The 20,806-nt window shown below is 38.3% G+C and overlaps 1 protein-coding gene across 7 annotated transcripts; it reads left to right on the top strand.

Moving 5' to 3' along the window:
* The first annotated feature begins 1,386 nt into the window (after positions 1-1,386).
* Positions 1,387-20,351, top strand: LOC146561350 (uncharacterized). Of its 7 annotated transcripts, XR_014894872.1 has the most exons (7): positions 1,387-1,421; positions 3,036-3,067; positions 4,026-4,057; positions 5,118-5,144; positions 7,722-8,645; positions 15,398-15,496; positions 15,657-15,682. XR_014894872.1 is itself a non-coding variant. In XM_085297369.1 (3 exons), exons 1-2 carry the CDS (start codon positions 8,888-8,890, stop codon positions 15,765-15,767), a joined length of 6,720 nt encoding a protein of 2,239 aa, XP_085153495.1. In that variant the 5' UTR covers positions 8,701-8,887; the 3' UTR covers positions 15,768-15,787; positions 15,880-16,016. The 7 variants fall into 7 exon arrangements, 4 of the variants coding, with proteins under 4 accessions (XP_085153495.1, XP_085153496.1, XP_085153494.1 ...); XR_014894871.1 differs by lacking the exons at positions 1,387-1,421; positions 3,036-3,067; positions 4,026-4,057; positions 5,118-5,144; positions 7,722-8,645 and adding exons at positions 15,831-17,444; positions 17,629-17,765; positions 17,852-20,351 and having other exon boundaries at positions 9,221-15,743; XM_085297369.1 differs by lacking the exons at positions 1,387-1,421; positions 3,036-3,067; positions 4,026-4,057; positions 5,118-5,144; positions 7,722-8,645 and adding an exon at positions 15,880-16,016 and having other exon boundaries at positions 8,701-15,496; positions 15,657-15,787.
* Positions 20,352-20,806: the final 455 nt, after the last annotated feature.

The raw sequence follows: 20,806 nt of genomic DNA, 5'->3' as shown, positions 1-20,806 counted from the left end.
ATAGTATTTCTATATATTTGTGGCAGGTCCCCAGGGAGTCAATCCTCTGTGAGAACTGTAATATTCAAATTTACATATCAGAGACATACAAATTGCATATTGAGGCCTCCATGGCTTCCCAGCCAGCTGAGGACAAGTCAAAGCAGTTTTTGCTTCACTTCTATTCAGTTATGGTCTATTACAAGTCAAATATCTTCAATAATTCCTATTTTAATGATAAATTGTCAACACTGGAAGATTCCCCCATCTTTTCTGAACAAAACGGTGTAAGAATGACCGCTCTAGCCCTTACGGTTAGGAAACTATGGTCATTTGTTTGAGGGGAGTCCTCATTATGAGAAATAGACTGCAAAGATCCTGTGCCTCTCTGTGTCTGTGCTGCAGGCACCAGTTTTGCTGGGAAAAAGTACACAGCCTCTCTGATTGGTGGATTCAAATTCAGCAGCTCACAGGCTGCTTGACTGAAAACTTGCTTCTCTCTCCGTGTGTGTGTGTGTGTGTGTGTGTGTGTGTGTGTGTGTGTGTGTGTGTGTGTGTGTGACAGAGAGAGAGAGAAAGCCTTTTAATGGGATGATCTCATTGTAAGATTCATATTCAATATATTTAGACTGGTTGACTGAATTGGATCTTGTGTGTGTGTCTCTCTGTGCATGTGTGTTTCCTTATGTGTACATATTTGTGATTGTGTGGCTATTATATTTTTTTTTGCTGATTTTTTTCATTTAACAAGTATATTTGACGGACCCTCAGCATGTTCAGCATTTTTTAGCTGTCCATTTTGCTTTTCCATTTTGTCTGTTTAAGTTATTACTATTGTGCTAAATCATACTATTTCTGCTATTTTATAAGATTTGTGCTTAATATAGTATTTCTGCTTTTTATAGGATTTCTGCTTAATATAGTATTTCTGCTAAATGTAGTATTTATGCTTAATCATACTATTTCTATACATTTCTTCTCTTCTGAACAAAACGGTGTAAGAATTAAGAATGACTGTTCAAGCCCTTACGGTTAGGAAATTATGGTCATTTGTTTGAGGGGAATCCTTACTGGATAAGGTTTATATATATATATATATAAATATATTGTCTTTAAAACATCTTTGCAGACTGTCCTGGACTGGTTGTCTTTTTTGTTTGTTTTTTTTTAGGTCTGGTGAACTCTATCACCAGCTATTTGGTGTTGGTGTTCAGGAGAAGAGCCTTCTAATAATATTTATTTAACTTATAGAATTAAAGTTCTGCTAGTTTTTTTCTGTAGCAAATAGATATTGTATAAAATATTTAAAATTACCTACATTTTTTATGTTTACAATGCCCATTGTGTGTAATACTGGAATTTCCTACGACCCGTGAACGCCTCATCTTTTACCTGACTGCCGGACATCCGCCTTTCTGAACACTTCGTTGAGTCCGCTCTGGGTGAGTGCTGCGCCTCTGCTTCTCCTCTCCTCTCCTAAATGTCTATACTCTGTTTGCGCGATTTAACAAGTTCTTGTTAGTGATTTATAAAGCCAGCCGAGGTATAACTCATGTTAAAGTAACACAATGGTTGCTTTTTAGTGAAAAGTTGTCATTTTTGTATGTAAAAGCAGTGTTTGATGAGCTAAAGCTAACAACCCAATGCTAACGACTAGCCTTCTTATGAGCCCAGTGTGAAATGAAGATTTGACGGTAAACCACGGTTATTGTGTTGTTTTATTAATTACATTTGGTGTGTTCGTGTTTCTCAGTCTGTTAAATAAGGTGCAGTTAGTTCTCTTCACAAATCAGTTGGTTAAAACAGCCTCATTCTTTATGCTGTAAAGTTTTAAACAAACCGCCATCTTAGATTCAGTGTCAGCTGTCGGCAAGATCAAAGGAGCCATTTTACCGCCTCTGACCGAACACGGGAGAAAAAGAGTCACGTTTGTCCAGGTCTTGTGGATTAATTAAGAGAAAGGAGGGGGGGAGAAACTGGGGATTAAACATAGGCTATGTCCCCACATACACGGGTATTTTTGAAAACTGGGACTTTACGTTTTCGTTTTAAAAAACAATCCCGTCCACACGTAAATGCAGAAATGAAGGAAAACTCTGCTAGGAACATACCAAAGCAACAGGTGGCGATATATTCCTAACCGTGTAGAAATGTTGGCCAATCAGAAAAGTCTAGAAGCCTCGGTGGGAAATAGCAAACAAAGATGGGGCATAAAAGCAGAACCGAGTAATATGTGTCGGGGGACAGTAACTGTGTGTGTATATGTAAGCATTTAAACACTGCAGAGAGAACAATTAACAGTAACCGTATTGTAGAAATGCATTTCACTGAAACAATAACGTGGCGCACAGTGTGACGTCAAAAAAGGCGCTGCGTTTTCTCAGTTTCCCTGTCCACACATAAATGCAAAAACAAAGTTTTCAAAAATATCCTGGCAAGCGTTTTTAGTTTTTCAGTGACCGAAAACGCCGTTTAAGTGTGGACGAAAGGTGCAAACGGATAGAAAAATCTCCATTTTCAAAAGTACCTGTGTACATGTGGACATAGCCCAAGAATAATAAGAACTCCTAATTTGTAGACTTTAATTTTTAAGAACTGTTTAACAAGGCTTGTTTGTGCCAACCTAAATCTGCAGCACAGTTTAAATTCTGACTTTGTGGAAAATTAATGAAATAAACAACAGCCCACCTTCACATAAATAAAATATGGCAGTATATTATTATTAGTATGGTACATAGATATTTATTTAAAAACTACAGCATATTTAATGATACTATGTGCAGTTGATAATATTTTAGGAAGTAGAATTTGAATGCAGACCACCTCAAATATTAAAGCCTTAAAAATATACATCGTGCAGTTTTTCATGTATGAGTGTTTTGCAATCTTAAATGAGAGGTAGACCAAAGAAAACAGAGGAGAGTTGTTGTTTGTATTCCAGCTGTAGTAAACAAAGAAGTTTAGTGAATCTTTTTGACAACAGAGAGTGATGCAGTATTGATGCTGATTTGAGTTTTCTGATCCTGTATTTTTGCTCTTTGTCTTTTGTTACACAGAGTGAACTAGAAGCTTGGTTTTGCCTTTGCTGGTAAGTAAACAGTGATTGTAACTGAAGCAATATGAAATTGGGATTGTGTAACATGTTTAGCAATTTATATACCATAGTTTGGCTTTCTGTGATATCTTGCCATTTGCTCATGGGCAAAAACACATTTAGGATTTATAAGCAGTAAAGCCCCCCCAATAGATCTCTGAGTGTCCCTAAAAATGTCCCTGAAGTTTAATAGGCCATTTATGTCTAATTTTAATTTTAAAGGCTTATCAAAGCATTTCTGTAGTAATTATTGTTTTTATTACACATGTTAAGGCCATTTGAGACTCTGCAATTAAATGTTGCCCTCTTTAGACTAAAGTGAGTTCATTTTGTCTGAGGTAAAGTGCTGGGAAAAGTCTTTTTTTTTCCTTGCAGATTTATTTTGTTCATGCTTTTTTGTCACATGTTTCAAATCATCTAACAGGGATGATATGAATAAATACAAAAAAGCATTTTAAAGTGATGATTTCACGTATGAAGCAGAGAAAACCAAACCAAAGCTATCTGTTCTAATGTGAGAACATGCTGGTCTCTAATACCCAGCTGTGGAAGCCCTGATACGAAGAACTACCATCAAGCATTTATAGTATCAAGTATTATTTGTGATTGTTGCATGCTTTGAAACTGTGATGTTATCATTTGATCAAGTGTGCAGTGCGAGCAAATCCTTGCTTGTGGTATCTGATGTGTTATGTAATAGCACCAAAGTATTAGAGCTTTACGTTAATGAGGAATTTCTGTGGCTTATTGCAGATTGATAAAACGACACATCACCTTAATAAAGACAGAAATCTTTAATAAGGTGCAGAAAGAGAAGATGGGGTGTTTATAGTAAAGCTGTTGTAAACAAAGAATTTAACAGATTTTTTTTTTCACTACAGATTGTGATGCAGTATTGACTCTGATGCTGATTTTAGTTGTCTGATTCTGTATTTTTGTTCTTTTGTTACAGAGTGAAACAGAACTTTGGTTTTGCGTTTGCTGGTAAGTAAGCAGCAATTGTAACTGCAGTAATATGACATTGTCACTGTGTAACATGTTTAGCAACTTACCTAACGTAGTTTGGTTTTTGTGACATTACCATTTATTGATGGGCAAAATCAAATGGTCAGAATTTATACCTTGTAGCAGCAAAGGCCCCACACATGACCTCTGACTGTCCCTGAAGTTTAACAGGCCATTTGTGTCTGATTTTTATGTTTGAACACAAACAACTGTTTTTATACAGTTGTTTGTGTTCTCCGTTTGTTTGTGGATTTACGTAGCAGAGCACCACAGTTGTTGATTTATATCTTCACTCATATTCTGCTTATGTATTACATTAAAGTCAGACCACTATAGAAGTATTTTTGCCTGAGTGAACAGAAGTGGTAGGTTAAACATTTAAGCAATAATAAAAAACTCAGAGGACCAGAGTTGTGAGTAGGCAATGTTGTGTATGTTAAAGCCTGTGTGTAATTTATATACAATAAGTTTAAATCAGTTTCTTAATAATTTGCTTGATACAATGTGTTTAAAATTTTATATAAAAGGGAAATATTGAAAAATACAAAAAGATTCCTGCCAACAGGTACAATGGAAGGACTCTTTATTATAATTTTTGTAATTGCAAAAATGGTGTGCCACTGTTGTTACTATAACATGTCAGAATTTACATGTATTTTAGGATTTACATATTCAGATCAGAACTAAAACCTAATGAGGTTTTCCGTTGATTCTAACAGTTGTGGTTTTTTCACACTTTATTAAGCACTGACTTGTGATAGAAAATGATGGAGCTAAAAAGCCATAATCTGTACCAACAAATATTGGTGCCTCTTTTTTGCACTTCTGTAGTATGCATGCCTTTATTACACATGTTATCACCATGTGAGACTCTGTAACTGAAGTTTGTCCTCTTTAGACTACAGTGAGTTCATAAAGGCTTGAAGAAATTGAGGATTTTACTAGTTATTTCATGTCACAGTAAATTGGATTGTGTGCGAAGAGGTTCAACAGTGTAAGTCATTAAACAGTGATCTGATGTGTTGTTTCCTTTCTCTAGGATACTGATCTGATCGTCGCAAGTCTGGTAAGTAAAGGTTTTGTCTGCGGTACAGTGCTGAGAAAGGTCTTTCTTCCTTGCAGATTTATTTTGTTTATGCTTTTTTCACATGTTTCAAATCATCTAACAAGGATGACCTGGATAAATACAAAAAGCAGTTTTAAAGTGATGATTTCATTTTTGAACCAGAACAACCTGGTCTAATGTAAAAACATGTTGGTCTCTAATACCCAGCTGTGGATGCCCTGATAGCAACAATTACCATCAAGCATTTACAGTAACTGGTAATGACTGGTTTACATCACTGGTTGATTTTGGTCCACTATAATTTCAGAATTGTCATAATTAGATCCAAACAGGACAGGCAAAAAAAGAAAAGAAAAAAGTCTTAATTAAGGCCCAATATAGGGTTTTCAAGTCATGCCAAGTATCTTAATTTCATTAAAGTCCAGACTGATTAGTTTACACCATGTGTTTTGTTTCATTCATTCAATTGGACTTGCTTGTGTGCTTCAGATCCTAAGTGTGATTAAACTTAAGCCCAGGACCTGATGAGTTGATGTAGGTCCTGAAGTAGTAAAGGAACTCTGGGACATCACAGTAACAGCACCATGTTTGACTTTAATGCTGGTGTTTTTCTCTCACTATAGATGATTCAGTTTAGTGCAGTTAGTCAGCACAGCTCTTGGTTATCATCGAGATATTATTAGGCAACTTGTTTTTGCATGTTCAGCTACAACATCTGGGAGGGTTTCTGTTTTCTGAGGTCTCCAGATCCTTAGTAGTCTCTTTGTAAACCTTTACAGAACTATATGTGTTTGTTTCACATTAGAGCAGCTCACGACTAGCAGTTTAGGGACAATTAAATATTCACATAGGACAGGGGTCTCAAACTCCACTCTTCAAGTGCTGGTGTCCTGAAGCTTTTCCACGTGTCCCTGTTACAAAACACCTGAATAACATTTGTAGGTCATTAGTGAGAGTATAGAATTTGACTGTGTGCTGAAGTGGCATCCCCTAAGACTACTCAAATGTAAGTAATTTAAGTGTTTGGAAAAATGTACTTCTAAAAGTACTTTCATTGCATCATGTTCATTCACTCATGAGCTGCTATAACATGAATCAAATTCCTGAATTACCACCTCAGCATGCAGTCAGGTTCTGTAGAGTTTTGCTAATGACCTACTAATGTTATTCAGGTGTGTTGCAACAGGGACACATAGAAAAGTTTCTGGACACCAGGCCTTAAGGACCAGAGTTTGAGACCACTGGTGGTAGGGCATTGTGGATTTCAAAAGCTTCTTCCCTTAAATCACTGCCTAAAAACTGCTTTTTGTAATTTGTCATAATGACTTGCAAAGTATAGGTGGGATGAAAACATAAACATAAGACATTTTATAGTGGCCTGATATTTTTATCAAGGCTGTTTTTTGAAAATAATCCTGGCCTAATTTACAAAAGATGAACTGTCTGAAAGTCATGTTTGTTTGTTTAAGAAATGTGGGAATGTCCAGCAAAGATCTTACATGCAACAGCTCAGATACAGCACTCACTTCTGTTCTTTTTATCATGAAATGATCTACAAAGAAATGATCATTATACTAAATTTTGCTAATTAGGCCTTTATATCAGCTATGATAAGTTTATTATAGATTTAGTGTAGTGCTTATTGCTGTGCATCAAACATGCCCCAAATGTGACTGAAATATGTAGAAACTGCTGTGTAGAAACTAGCTGTCTCCAAATTTCTCATTTTGCCAAAATTCATACAGAGTGACCTGAAACTGTGCTGTAACCTCAGTGTGTTGGTTTTGTTGGACCATTTAATATTTACAGTAAGTTACTGTAGCAGCACGTCTTAGTTTGAGTTTATAGACTTAGTTTATTGTTTTAATAGAATGTAAAAATGTCCTTATAACAGTTCCACCATCATTTGTTAAACATTGTCATTCTGTTCAGTCCAATAATTTACTGTAGAAGTCTTTAGTATTTAAAGCCCTACATGTATTGTATTTTTGAGATTATAAGGCATAATGTCAATAAACAAGCCTGTTTTTAAGGCAGATTAAGCCAAACAAACAGTCAGATAAGTCAAACTTTATTCAAGTCATTCACAAACAACTCTCAACACTGTTCAGTTGTAACACATAAAATACAGAACAATACACTCACTTTTTCAGTTCATTCCTCATCCACAAATCCATCAAACTCTTCATGGGTTGATCAGTTTGAAATCTGCTTCTTAAGCATGTCTCTTAGCACGTGCCAGGTCCTTGTACACACACCATAATGTTATGTTGAAGCACCGTACGAATTACTCTGCGAGGGTCCTGACTATGGTAGCCATAATGCTCTGACAATACATCAAGCAGCGCAGCTTTGTAGCTTACGAAGTCTTACTAAAATATTTGACAGAATTTTGAGCGCTGTGTACCACAGAAATCCCGTTCTAGGTCAGTAAGCATAACCAGAATCGATACGCTAGGCACATTGTATGTTTTTGAGATAATGACAGGATTTTAGGTGTGCCATATAGTCTGAAGAATATGGTAAATCCAAGCATGTTGGAAATATGACTAATTCCATGCCTTTTGTGTCTTACAGGTGACCTGCTGCAGAAGATCCTCTCTCTCTCTCTATCATTATAAGCAATTCTGTCTATCCTATCACTCTCCCAACTCTATCTAATTTGAAAGCCATTCTATCTTGTATCCCTCTATCCCTACTGCTCTATCTAATTTGAAAGCCATTCTATCTTGTATCCCTCTATCCCTACTGCTCTATCTAATTTGAAAGCCATTCTATCTTGTATCCCTCTATCCCTACTGCTCTATCTAATTTGAAAGCCATTCTATCTTGTATCCCTCTATCCCTACCGCTCTATCTAATTTGAAAGCCATTCCATCTTGTATCCCTCTATCTCTACTGCTCTATCTAATTTGAGAATCCAAGTTTTGAGAATCCTTTCAGAATCCAATTTTCAGAAATCCAAGTTACCAGAACTTGATCTATCTGTTACAGAATTCTGAGAGATCTCTGCTCTCACTGCTCTTTCTTTCCTGTCATTAAGCTCTCTCACATTCAGTCATTTTGCTTTAAATTACAAGTTGAATATACAGTAGTAGAATTACAGTACAGTAGAACTTATAGTAGAAACTACTTACACAGCCCTACATTTGTCATTTTAATTTCGCATTAGACTTTAGTTTGGACTGCTAGTTTGGCTTACTTTGATCAATTGTATAAAATATCACCTTTTTATAAGTTTATTTGTAATAAGATAATCTGGTTATTTTGTAATACATACATTCAGATAAATAATAAATCAGATCCAGTCTGTTAGTCTGTTTCATTGGCTATAACATTTGACTGCAAGTTTATAGTATTATTATTTAAGGACTAACCCATTTTGTCACTCAGTGTAAGTATTCAGTCAGTATTGTCATCGAGAAGTGCCTGAGGACCCAGACTTCCTGTTTCCTGACTGCTGCAGAACATCCAGCTGAAGAAACCCCGTTTCTAAAAGAGGTACAATAAAACGGACCAAATTGTTTCCAGAGAACTTTGAATTTCCTTTATTTTGAGTTTGGAGTACAAATCAGCTTTTTAACATCTATTCATATATTCATAAAAACATTTTATAGTATAATAGTACATTTCTCAGATTTAACAGTAACTTAAGGAGTTATACGTTTTTCTGTGTTTCAAGGTTCAGTTTTGTTTATATTTGTGTATAGCCACATATAAGCTCCAGATTGTACTTCAGCAAAATGCCAAGAAAAAGTCAAAGGTCGCAGTCCTTGAAGCTTAGATGGCAAAAGCAGAAAGAACAGGTGAATGTTTCTCAGAGCAGTGAGCAGGTAAAGGTGTGTGTTTCAGCTTTTCCCAGCACAGAAGTGCAGAGCAGTGTTCAGACAGCCACAGTGTCTTATGCAGATGTGGTAAAAAGAAGTGTTCCCTCAGTGTCTGTCCCAGAGCCTGAAGTTATGCAGGTAATCCAGACTGAACCCCAGCTAACTGTACAAACACAGCATGATGGACAAGCTCCAGTACAGTCTCATGTACAGGTTACAAACAGTGAAAGTCCACGAGTGAGTAGCGTCTGTGCTTCCCGAAGCCAGGCTTCTCCTAGGTATGGAAAGTACCGGAATCAGCAATGCATGGCTAACAGCTTGGTTTTCCTGTCATTCTTACACGAGGATGAATTTATTACCAGAGCAGATCTAAACCGTGTGTTGGACAAAGGCCATGCCGTCTATTCAGATGCCAGACTGAGGTTTGTGAACAGTGTGTTTCTAGCCTGCGATGAACTTCCTTCAGTTGTTACCAGCCGCAGACACGAGTATCAAGTCGACATGTCTCAGTTTGCTCATTACGGCACATTTGATGGTACAGATCACGTTCCGAGCCTTGAACAGGGACTACAGCGTTTGGCTTCAGAGTTTCGCTATGCTTTGCTAGTCATGGGAGGAACAGTCATCGCTGTTAGCAGGCTGACTTCAGGTGAATATGCATATTTTGACCCTCACCCACGTAAGTCTACTGGTATGCCATTGTCGCTAAGTGTAAGTGGTGGAACTGCAGTTATGTTGAAGTTCACACGTCTTAATGACATGATTGACAGGATCAAACGTTTGTACAGAATGTTTAGCATCGCACCAAGCTGCACTTATGAGCTACAGCCCATCGAGTTTCACAGTGAAAACGCTGCTGACCAAAGAGATGCTGATGAAAACAGACAAACAGCTACAACTGTTCCAGCACCAGCTTTAAATGAACCTGAATTTGAAACTCCAAAGTCCACTGAGCAGACACCGAACACTATGGCCGACACTTTAGCTACTGAAGTGATGTCATCCAGAGTGGATTATTCAAATGAGCCAGCTGCTGAGCTGAACAATCGTCCTTCTGATTATTTCGAAATAGAAACCTCTGCATCTTCTGTAAGAGACACTCAGGTAACATCAGATTCTGTTCCTCAGAATGATTCAAACAGTGCCTCCAGTTCAACTAAGATAACACAGGAACTCTCAGATAAACTGCTGAAATATAGTAAACATGAAAGGCAAAAAATGAGGAGAAGATTATTGACCCAACAAAAGCTACCACAGAGAAAGGAAAATCAGAAGACGAAAGAAAGGCAGATGTACAGGTTTGATGAAAGCTTCAAGACAAAGAAAAAAAACTCAACTAAGAAGTGTAATGATCCTGATCACAGACAGAAAAAGAGCATGTACAAAAATGAACTGTATAAATTAAATGCTACCTATAAGGAGAAACAGAGAGAACATTTTAGAAAGATGTATAGAGAAAGTGCTAAAATTAGAGAGAGAAAAAGAGAATGTGTCATAAGGACATATAAAGACAATCCCCTATTCAGAGAAAAGCAGAAGGAACGTGTAACAAGAACATATAGAGAGTCTCCCATATTCAGAGATAAGCAGAAAGAGCGTATAAGAAGAATATACAGAACTTGTGCTGTATTCAGAGAGAAACATAAAGCTTACATGAGGTCATATGTATATAACCTATATAAAAAAAGCGAAGATTTTAAACAGAAAAAACGATCTTATATGACAAAGCGGTATGGAGAAGAAAAACAATTTCAGCAACAACACAAGGACAATATGAGAGAACGAATGAGAGTAAAATATTGGAACAGTTTTTCTTTCAGACAGATGCATAATATCAGATGTGCAATGAACATAAAACGGAAATATCGCCAGATGCATCGACCAGCTGAGAGTTTACAGTGTCATCCAGAGAACACTTTAATGAATGAGGCCATATCTCGTTTCAGATCAAACATTAAGTCAGCACCATCTTATGTTTGTACTGTTTGTCTAAAAGCTTCTTTTCCTAATCAGGTGAAAATCTGCAAAAGAGAAAATTACTCAAAACACCAGACTGTAGCTCATCAGTGCCTAACTGGTAAATTTGTTCATGTGTGTGATGAAGCATGTCATGATCACTGCAGCTTTCCTGTTGAGAGAAAAAAAGAGTATATCTGTCACACATGTCACAGTTCCCTCAAAAGTGGATGCATGCCCAGGCTTGCTGCTGTTAATGGTTTAGAACTGCAGGATATTCCAGATGAACTTTGTGATCTCAACATTCTGGAGAGACATCTGATTGCCAAATGCATACCATTTGCTAAGATTATTCCTCTTCCAAAGGGGAGACAGAGACTCATACGTGGTAATGTGGTGTGTGTACCATCTGAGGTCCAACAAACAGTTGACTCTTTACCGAGGATCAGAAGCCAATCACAGATCATGAGGATAAAGCTGAAAAGACGACTGTGCTACAAAGGCCATCAGCTGTTCCAGACTGTCACCTGGTCTAAACTCATTCAAGCTCTGCGTAAACTGAAACAAATTCATCCACAGTACACAGATATTATTATCAGAGATGATGCATTGCTTTGTGATCCAACGTTACCTGATGATGACAGCAGTGATGAAGCCAGCATGGCAAGTGATGATTATAATGAAGCAGATTTAATGGAAATTGACAACTATGAAAAAGATGCCCTTTTGTGTGAAAGTGAGTCTCAAAGTGACCAAGATATTAATATGCAATCCTGTGATGAACAACCAGAGGAACAAAATCCAGATGAACCAGAAAGTGATTTGAACAATGGAGGTTTTGCTCTAGAAAGTTGTCTGCAGCCTGTAGACATTTCAGAAGAGATTCTCTGTTTCACTGATAACACATATTGTGTGGCTCCTGCAGAAAGAAACAATCCTGTTAGCTTCTTCAGAACTCCTCATTTGGAAGCCATGGCATTTCCTGTGCAGTTTCCTACTGGTCAGAATACACTGGATGAAAAGAGACGTCTTAAACTCACACCAAGTGCTTACTTCAAGTCAAGGCTTTTCAACATTGATGCAAGATTTGCTGAAGACACAAATTACCTGTTTTTCTCACAGTTTGTCACTGAAATACACTTGGCTAATTCCAGCATGACAATACAGCTAAGGAAAGGTAAAACTATGACCAAAGATGGACGCAAAATCACATCAGGAATGTTACAAAGTAAGACAGAAGTAGAGAAGCTGGTAAGAAATAAAGATGCAATCAGATTTATGCAGCCACTCAGAGGAACTCCAGCTTACTGGCAGAAAACTACCAGAGATCTATTCAGCATGGTTCGCCAAATAGGAACACCTCAGTTCTTTGTCACTTTCTCTGCTGCTGAGATGAGATGGCCTGAAGTGATTCAAGCAATAAAGAGACAGCAAGGTGAAGAGGTTGATTTTGAAGCCCTGGACTGGTCAGAAAAGTGTGAAATTCTAAGATCAAATCCAGTAACCACCATGCGAATGTTTGATAAACGTGTTGAGGCTTTGTTCAGAGATTTGCTTTTTTCTCCTGCACAGCCCCTTGGTGAGATCATTGATTACTTTTACAGAGTTGAGTTCCAGCACAGAGGTAGTCCACATATACACATGTTGCTGTGGATTCGAGAAAAGGTAGAAGCAGATGTGGATGACGACCAAACTGTCTGTGACTTTGTTGACAGATACATCTCAGCTCAACTCCCTGATCCAGAAAAACAACCTGAACTGCACAAAAAAGTCACTGAGCTACAAAAGCACAGCAAAAACCACACAAAGACATGCTTTAAGAGTGTGAACTCTGGTTGTAGATTTGGGTTTCCCAAACCACCAGCCACAAGAACAATGATTGTGAGACAGGATGAGGATTCAGACACTGAAGCTGCAAAAGCCAAACTCAGACCTTTGTTGAACCTACTGAAGGAACCTGAAGCTGCTTCCCTCACCATAGAGCAGATTCTGTCACGATGCAACTTGACAATGAATGAGTATGAACAATGCCTCCAAGACATAAACAAGAAAACAGCTCTGATTCTGAAACGTGACCCAAATGAGTGTTGGATCAACAATTACAACCCAGACCTGCTTGAAGCCTGGAACTCTAATTTAGATGTCTCATTCATTTTGAATGCCTATTCATGTATAGAATACCTCTGTAAATATATAACAAAGAAAGAATCTGGCCTCTCTGAATACCTGAAGACAGTTATTGACAACTCTGATAAGAACACCGTCAATGAGTGTGATGAAATGAGAGCTGTGATGCAGGCTTACTCAAAAAAGAGAGAAATCAGCGCACAGGAGTGTGTGACTCGAGTCTGTGGCCTAAAAATGAAAAAATGTTCCCGCAGTGTTGTATTTGTACCAACGGATGATAACCCAGTAAAAATGAGTCGGCCCATGAGCTTCCTGGAAAGCACAACACACGACAGTTGTAATATTTGGATGACAAGTTTGAGTGATAAATACAAATGCAGACCTGAGACCCCAGAATATGAGGAAATGTCGCTGGCTGATTTTGCTGCCTTGTGCAGGTTGGTGAGTGGTCCAAATGAAGGAAAAGATGTGCTTCCTCTTCTAAACCAGCTTGGATTTGTACAAAGGCGAAAGAATGATAAACCAGCTATAATCAGATATTACCACTGTTCACAGGAAAAAGATCCTGAGCAATATTATGGTCGACTGTTGAGACTTTACCTTCCACACAGATCAGAGCAGGAACTGAAACCACAAGGGTTCCAAACCTATCAGTCCTTCTACAACTCAGGTTTTGTACGACTTCCATGTTCAGACCACAGTGAGTCTGTGAAAAGGGTTGTGAAAAGAAATAAAGACAAGTATGAGAAGAACTCTGAGGATATTGAGAGTGCACTGGAAGAGTTTGAACAAAATAGGGATGTTGTGATTGATGAATGGTGTAATCTTGCTCCTGAATCTGAAGTTGTGAGGCTGCAATGTGATGAGAATCTTCCTGAGAGACATTCTGATGATGAGAACGAACAGGAGAATGTCCCCGACTACAGTCGTCAGTCTGATGCTGTAACAGAGATCAGAGCCATCAGAGAACAACCTGCAGTAGATCCAGCCGTGGTACGTGTAATGTATCAGAATCTGAACCAGAAGCAGGCCTGCGTGTTCTATGCCATAAGAGACTGGTGTATTCAGCGAGTTTGTGGTTTGAACCCAGATCCATTTTTCTTCTATATCAACGGTGGTGCAGGAACTGGAAAGTCACATCTGATTAAGTGTATTCATTCTGAAGCATCAAAGATCCTGAGCAGACTGCCTGCTAATGCAGAAGAAGCTGACATATCAAATCCAACTGTTTTACTGACTTCATTTACCGGTACAGCAGCTTTTTCTATCAATGGCTCTACATTACATTCTCTACTGAAACTACCCAGGAGTCTGAAACCACCCATTCAAGGACTTGGTAACCAACTGGATGAAGTCAGATCTGAGCTGATGAATGCTGAAATTATTGTTATTGATGAGATTTCAATGGTTTCAAAACCCCTTTTTGCTTATGTGGATGCAAGACTGAAACAAATCAAAGGCACTCAGAGACCTTTTGGTGGAATGTCAGTTTTAGCTGTTGGAGATTTTTACCAGCTGCCACCAGTGCGACAGTCTAAACCTCTCTGTGTTTACGATCCAGAACAGATTGACCTATGGCAGGAACATTTTCAGATGATCACTCTAACCGAGATCATGCGTCAGAAAGATGATGTGGCCTTTGCAGAGATGCTGAACAGGATTAGAGTCAAAGAAAAGACAGATGAGCTTTCTCAGTGCGACAGAGATTTGTTGTCACAGGCTGTGACTGCACCAGAAGAATGTCCAACTGAGGTCTTACACATTTATGCCACCAACAAGAATGTGGAATCCCACAACACAGATACCCTGAAGAAGCTTCATTCAAACATCATAATCATCAATGCAGACGATTTCCAGAAGGATAAATGTACAGGCAGAATGGAACGAAGAGACAAACCATTTACAGGTGGGAGAAATGATTTACCTGACACTCTGAATGTTGCTGAAGGAGCTCGAGTCATGCTGACCAGAAACTTGGACACACTAAACGGTTTGGTCAACGGTGCTTTTGGTATACTGGTAAAGGTGGTGAGATCTGAAAATGATGGACACATAATTAAACTGGGGCTCAGGATGGACAACCGGCAGCCTATGAGACACAACCGCAGTGCTAATGCAGCTTCTGATGATCTGGTTTACATTGAGAGAGCAGAGGAGAGTCTGAAGTTTAAAGGAGCAGTACGCAGACAGTTTCCTGTAAAGCTAGCATTCGCTTGCACAATTCACAAAACTCAGGGTCTTACAACACAGACAGCTGTAGTTTCAATGAAGAACATTTTTGAACCAGGTATGGCTTACGTTGCTCTCAGCAGGGTGACATCTCTCAGTGGACTCTATTTGCAGGACTTTGATGAGAAAAAGATTTATGCCAATCCCGAGGTAACTGCAGCGCTCCAAACCATGAGACAAGCCAGTGTTGAGGAAATGATGCCTCTTCTTCAGGTCAGAGAAACAGCCAGCAGACTTGACACTCTTACACTGATCCATCACAATACGGAGGGTTTGCCATCTCACATCAGTGACATCAAGAGTCATCATGAAATGTGTTTAGCAGATGTTTTGTGTCTCACTGAGTCTCACCTTCAAGGCTCCTTTGTTGCAGACAGTCTTCATTTGGATGGCTACACCATGTTCAAACGCAACAGACATGTGTCCTACACAAACTTTCCTCACATGGCCAGCAGAAGTGGTGGTGGAGTTGTTGTGTATTTGAGGAATCATTTTCAGGTTCAGGTAAAACAGTATCTACATAATGTCACTGATCTTGAGTTTTTAGTGTTGAAGGTTCAGGCTCCATTCCCTGCACTCATTGCTGTTGTGTACAGACCCCCTGACTACAGTTTGACACCATTCATGCAAAACCTGGTAAGTCTTTTAGATTCACTTGAAATAATGGACTGTCACCCAATAATTGTGTGTGGAGATTTTAATGAGAACCAGTTGCAGAGTGGAAGAAAACAGATTCTGGAGCAGTTTCAGTCGAGAGGGTATTCACAGCTGATCACTTCTGGCACTACAGACAAGAACACCCTGCTTGACCTCATTTTTATTTCTCAGCCACAGAAATGTCTATATTCAGGTGTTCTGAGATCATATTACAGTTACCACAACCCTGTGTTTTGTGTCCTGTCCTCGAGCCAATCATGAAGTCGTCTGGTGAGTTTTGAAACAATTACAGATCATGTTTGTTACAGAGTTTACTGATTGTAGAGCATGAAAAATATTTTTCATTGAAAAAATTGTCTTCCCTACTCTGTCTGTAAGAAGACCCTTTCTTATTGCAATGTTATTAATCATTTCACCAAATCATTGCTGAACTTCATGCAGAGCAGAGAACATCTGCTATCATGCACCTCTGATCTGAAATGTGCTGCAACATTTATTAAACCAACATCATTTCTTTTATTCTCATGTTTTAAATGACTAAATCTTTTTACTGTGACGTATGTAGCTCAACAAACGAGATCTTCCCCTCCAAGGGCTTGAAAATATGAAATAGTAAATAAATAAATCCCACATAAATGCAGGTATTTATTATGGGTCACATGAATAAATACAGACAATTATATTTTCTTGATTATAGTAGCTTTTGTAGAATCAAAAGTTTTTGTGATGAATGAGTTTTTGCTTATCATGTTTTACAGGTAAAAAATGTCAAAAGTTATAAACTATCTTTAGGCTACCAGAGATGTCTATAATGATACATTATGTAGAGAAAAACATTAGTACAGCTTACAGAATATGTATAAAAACTGATTTAGAAGTAAATGGATAGTTTTCTGAAAGTTCCCGACTACAGTTTAACACCACCCACCCAGATCAGCCCCCAAGTGTCTATGTAATGCTGGTATGGTGTGTGAGTTTGACTTGGCCTTTATCCGGGTGGGTTTGGGTTTGGGTGGATAAAGGCCAAGTCAGAATTCTCTGAGCAGCTGGAAAAAGCTGCTAATAAACAAAGACATCAAAAAGTGTGGGCTTTAGGTGTAGCCCCCGCTTTCTGATGCACTAATTAGACTTAGTAACCGACACCCCATACCAGCATTATATAGACACTTGGGGGCTGAGCTGGGTGGGTGGTGTTATAAGCACGTGTTTTGTTAGATATATTTTTTCAGACACCATCTTCATGAACTGCTGAGCCAAACCTGATCCATCAGTGCTGGACTGCACAGATAACTACATGCCACAAGGAGACTGCTGTGTTATGAACTGCCATACCAGTGTGTCTTCAATGGAGAAGATGACACACCCATCACCTGACCTCCTGCCTGATCTGGAGACCATCATCATGCTGCCACACTACACACCTCTGAGACCATCAATGATGACTCCTACTGAGGAAACTGTATTTCCTGTCAGAGATGCTCAGTGATCCTCAGAGCAGAGAGCGGTATGATTCTTTATCTTTGATAAAAAAAAATGTCAGTGTTTTTAATTCAATTAATTAATTTAAATCCTGTTTATTGCATAAATAATTCCACACTCAAATGATTATACTTGTTGACACTTTTTGAGTTTTAATTCACATTATGGATTAGAAATCTATGCTTTTTCTACTCTGTCTCTCTGTGCAGGTATTGCTGTCTTCTGAGTTCTTCAGTGTTCCAACTGAGACATTCAAACCTCACTGCAGAGCTCATGTCTTTCCTCACCATCATGTGAGTGTGAGATTGCTCTGGATTCTGGTTATATGGCCTGCAGCACCTATAAGGTATTTCAATATTGTTCATTGTATAACTTATTTGTAGTTTTTAGGCCTTAACACAACTAAAATGTTCCTTTTTCTGTATTTTTTAGAATAAGCTCGTCCAGTGTGCCTGCATTCCAGCTTCACAGAAAAGAACATCAGACACCAGCGAGGGAGGATAAGAAAGACAGACACAACAACATTGTCATCCCCTATGTAGCCGGTGTATCAGAAAAACTCAGGAGAGTTTTCTCCAAATACGACATCCCAGTGTACTTCAGACCCAGTAACACACTCAGACAGAAACTGGTTCACCTGAAAGACAAAACTCCTAAACACAAACTTAACAATGTGGTGTACGCTGTACAGTGCAGCGAGGAATGCCCAGACTTCTACATCGGAGAGACCAAACAGCCACTTCACAAGCACATGGCACAACATAGAAGAGCCACCTCCACGGGACAAGACTCAGCAGTTCATCTGCATCTAAAGGACAAAGGTCAGTCTTTGAGGATGCCAATGTTCACATTTTGGACAGATGGAGGAGTGAAAGAAGCCATTTACGTCCACTGTGAGCGACCATCTTTAAACAGAGGCGGTGGTTTACGACACCAACTGTCTGCCATCTATAATCCAGTTTTGAGTTCCCTCCCCAGACACCGTAACGTCCACTCACATCCTGGGAGTGGGCGTGGGTGATTTCCTGACCTCGGGAAATCACATGATAGGGTGGGGCCAGGTTTCACAATGAGCTCACCCGAAACCCTGGCTGATTGGGACCCACACCCACTTTCACACCTTGGCTCATGTGATTAGGTAGAGGATCATCAGGGGGTTCTTTGTCCCTCTTTGGGGGGAAACTCCCACTGGGTTTAAATCTGGGACTCTCCACCATTGACCCTTAGAACTGAAGAAGCTTCTCGGATGAGAGGTGAAACGTCTTCAAGGAACTCAAAGAAGTCCAGACGCTTTTCTTTCCAAGCTCCTTAGACTTCACTTGTGTTAATTACATTTTATTTGTTGTTGTTTTCTTTTAGATTTATATGCAGTGATTGGATGTGGTGGAGCTTTGTTAACCGTGTGGAAAACATCTGTTTGTGATGATATTTACAATGAGGCTTTAAGGTGACAGTTTCCATGTAATTTCAATCCTCTTACTAAGCAAAAACATGTTTGCAATTAACATATTTTTTCAGTTTTGTCTTTTGGATTTATGGTTAACATTCCTCTGTGACAGCAAATACTAAACTGGTCCAAGTAACCAGCATATCATTGGTCAAAGGCAAAAAGGACCACATGTCACACTAGCAATGAATTTTTGACTGTGTTTGTGTTAGTATAGAGTAGGTCTAACAGTGGTTTTCCACATCTGCTCTAATATATATAGATAATGGGTCAGACATATAAAGTCATTTTGAAAAGTTCATAAAGGTCATTTATATGTGTTCCTCTTTATCATTTTATATCAGGTCACACAGCTGACTTGAGTTTTGATCAGAGTAGAACCATAACATTCATGCTAATGGTTCTACTGTTTACAGTTACTTTATGATGGATTTCACCCTGGTCACAGCACTATGTGAAAAGCTGTTAGAGGTAAAGTTAAGCCAATTAATACATCATCATAAGTCACTCTCTAACGCAGGGCAGTGATTATTATTCACTGTAATTTATTCCACAACAATGTTCTTTATTTGATTCTTTAAATATGCACATCGATTGTTTAGCTCTGTGACTCTCCACACCTGAAATATATCACAATGTGGACTTCATTTTGACAGTATTTTGTCCATATTTATCATCGAATCATCTTGTGCACTTATTAACTAAATGTTGTTTGTTTGTTTTTTTTGTTTGTTTGTTTGGGGGTTTTTTGTTGCCATTTTTACCTTTCACCAACTGTGTAAATTCTGCAATTTTACCTTGGTTTTGTTTCACATCAGTTTATCTGCTGGCTGGTATTCCTGTCTTCCTTCTCTCACCCCAACCGGTCGCAGCAGATGGCCGCCCCTCCCTGAGCCTGGTTCTGCTGGAGGTTTCTTCCTGTTAAAAGGGAGTTTTTCCTTCCCACTGTCGCCAAAGTGCTTGCTCATAGGGGGTCATATGTCATATGATTGTTGGGTTTTTCTCTGTATCTATGAAGCGCCTTAAGGCGACTTTTGTTGTGATTTGTTGCTATATAAATTGAATTGAATTGGTTTTCTTTCTTTTCTAATGTTTCTGGTCATTTTTCACAGTTAAACAAGTAACTTTGAGGTTACGTCATCGTTTTCAGCTGTTATCTGTATACATTTTTTTTCCTAATAATTACATTTCTGCAAAATTATAGCAGTTCTGGTAAGTTGTAATATTTCTGCCAAGTTATTAATTTTTTAATAAATTATTACATTTCTGCTAAGTTGTAGCTTCTGGTAAACTACAACATTTCTGCTGAATTGTTATGTTTCTTCTAAGTTATTGCATTTCTGCTAAGTTATTACATTTTTGCTAACTTGATGTTCTTCTGCAAAGTTATTAAAATTTCAACAACTTTTTAAACACTGACTTTGATTTCTTCAGCTTCTTCAGCTATTTTCAACTATTTTCAGCAGACAGCTTCAGCTTTACAGTTTCCTCTAAGTGATTGCAGTTCTGCTAAGTTATTCCATTTTAGCAAAGTTCCTTTGCTTCTGCAAAGTTTTTACAATTTCTGCAACTTTTCAGCTTTTTCAGCTACTTTTTGCATACAGCTTCAGCTTTAAGCATCCACACTGCATTTTCGCAGGAAATGCAAATTTTTCTAGTTATTAGTGTGAATGCTTGAAAAGCATTCACAGTATTGTTGTTGTAATCTTTATTATTATTATTATTATTATTATTATATTTTATTCTGTATTCCGTACGTTTTTTGTAATCCTACTCCTTCAAAACCGTTCAACTTAGAAAAACCATTCCAACACCGTTAGATTCCTATTCTTTTGGACAACACTGCTTCCATTTTTCATATTTTTAACATTTATATTTTTAATTTTATTCAACTTTATTCAACAAAAATTTATAATGTATTTCAATGGGGAGACCCTTCA

The sequence above is a fragment of the Mchenga conophoros genome, linkage group LG13, assembly GCF_057382185.1.
Source record: "Mchenga conophoros isolate Kocher_MC1m ecotype Shallow Benthic linkage group LG13, M_conophoros_male_GT1.1, whole genome shotgun sequence".
Lineage (NCBI taxonomy): Eukaryota > Metazoa > Chordata > Actinopteri > Cichliformes > Cichlidae > Mchenga > Mchenga conophoros.
The sequence above is the reverse complement of the archived record's forward strand: the minus strand, read 5'-3'. Positions and strand labels throughout refer to the sequence as shown.

Bases quoted from the DNA above. Each gene is read 5' to 3' on its own strand.
- LOC146561350 (XM_085297366.1), top strand. From the start codon at position 8,888: ATGCCAAGAAAAAGTCAAAGGTCGCAGTCCTTGAAGCTTAGATGGCAA.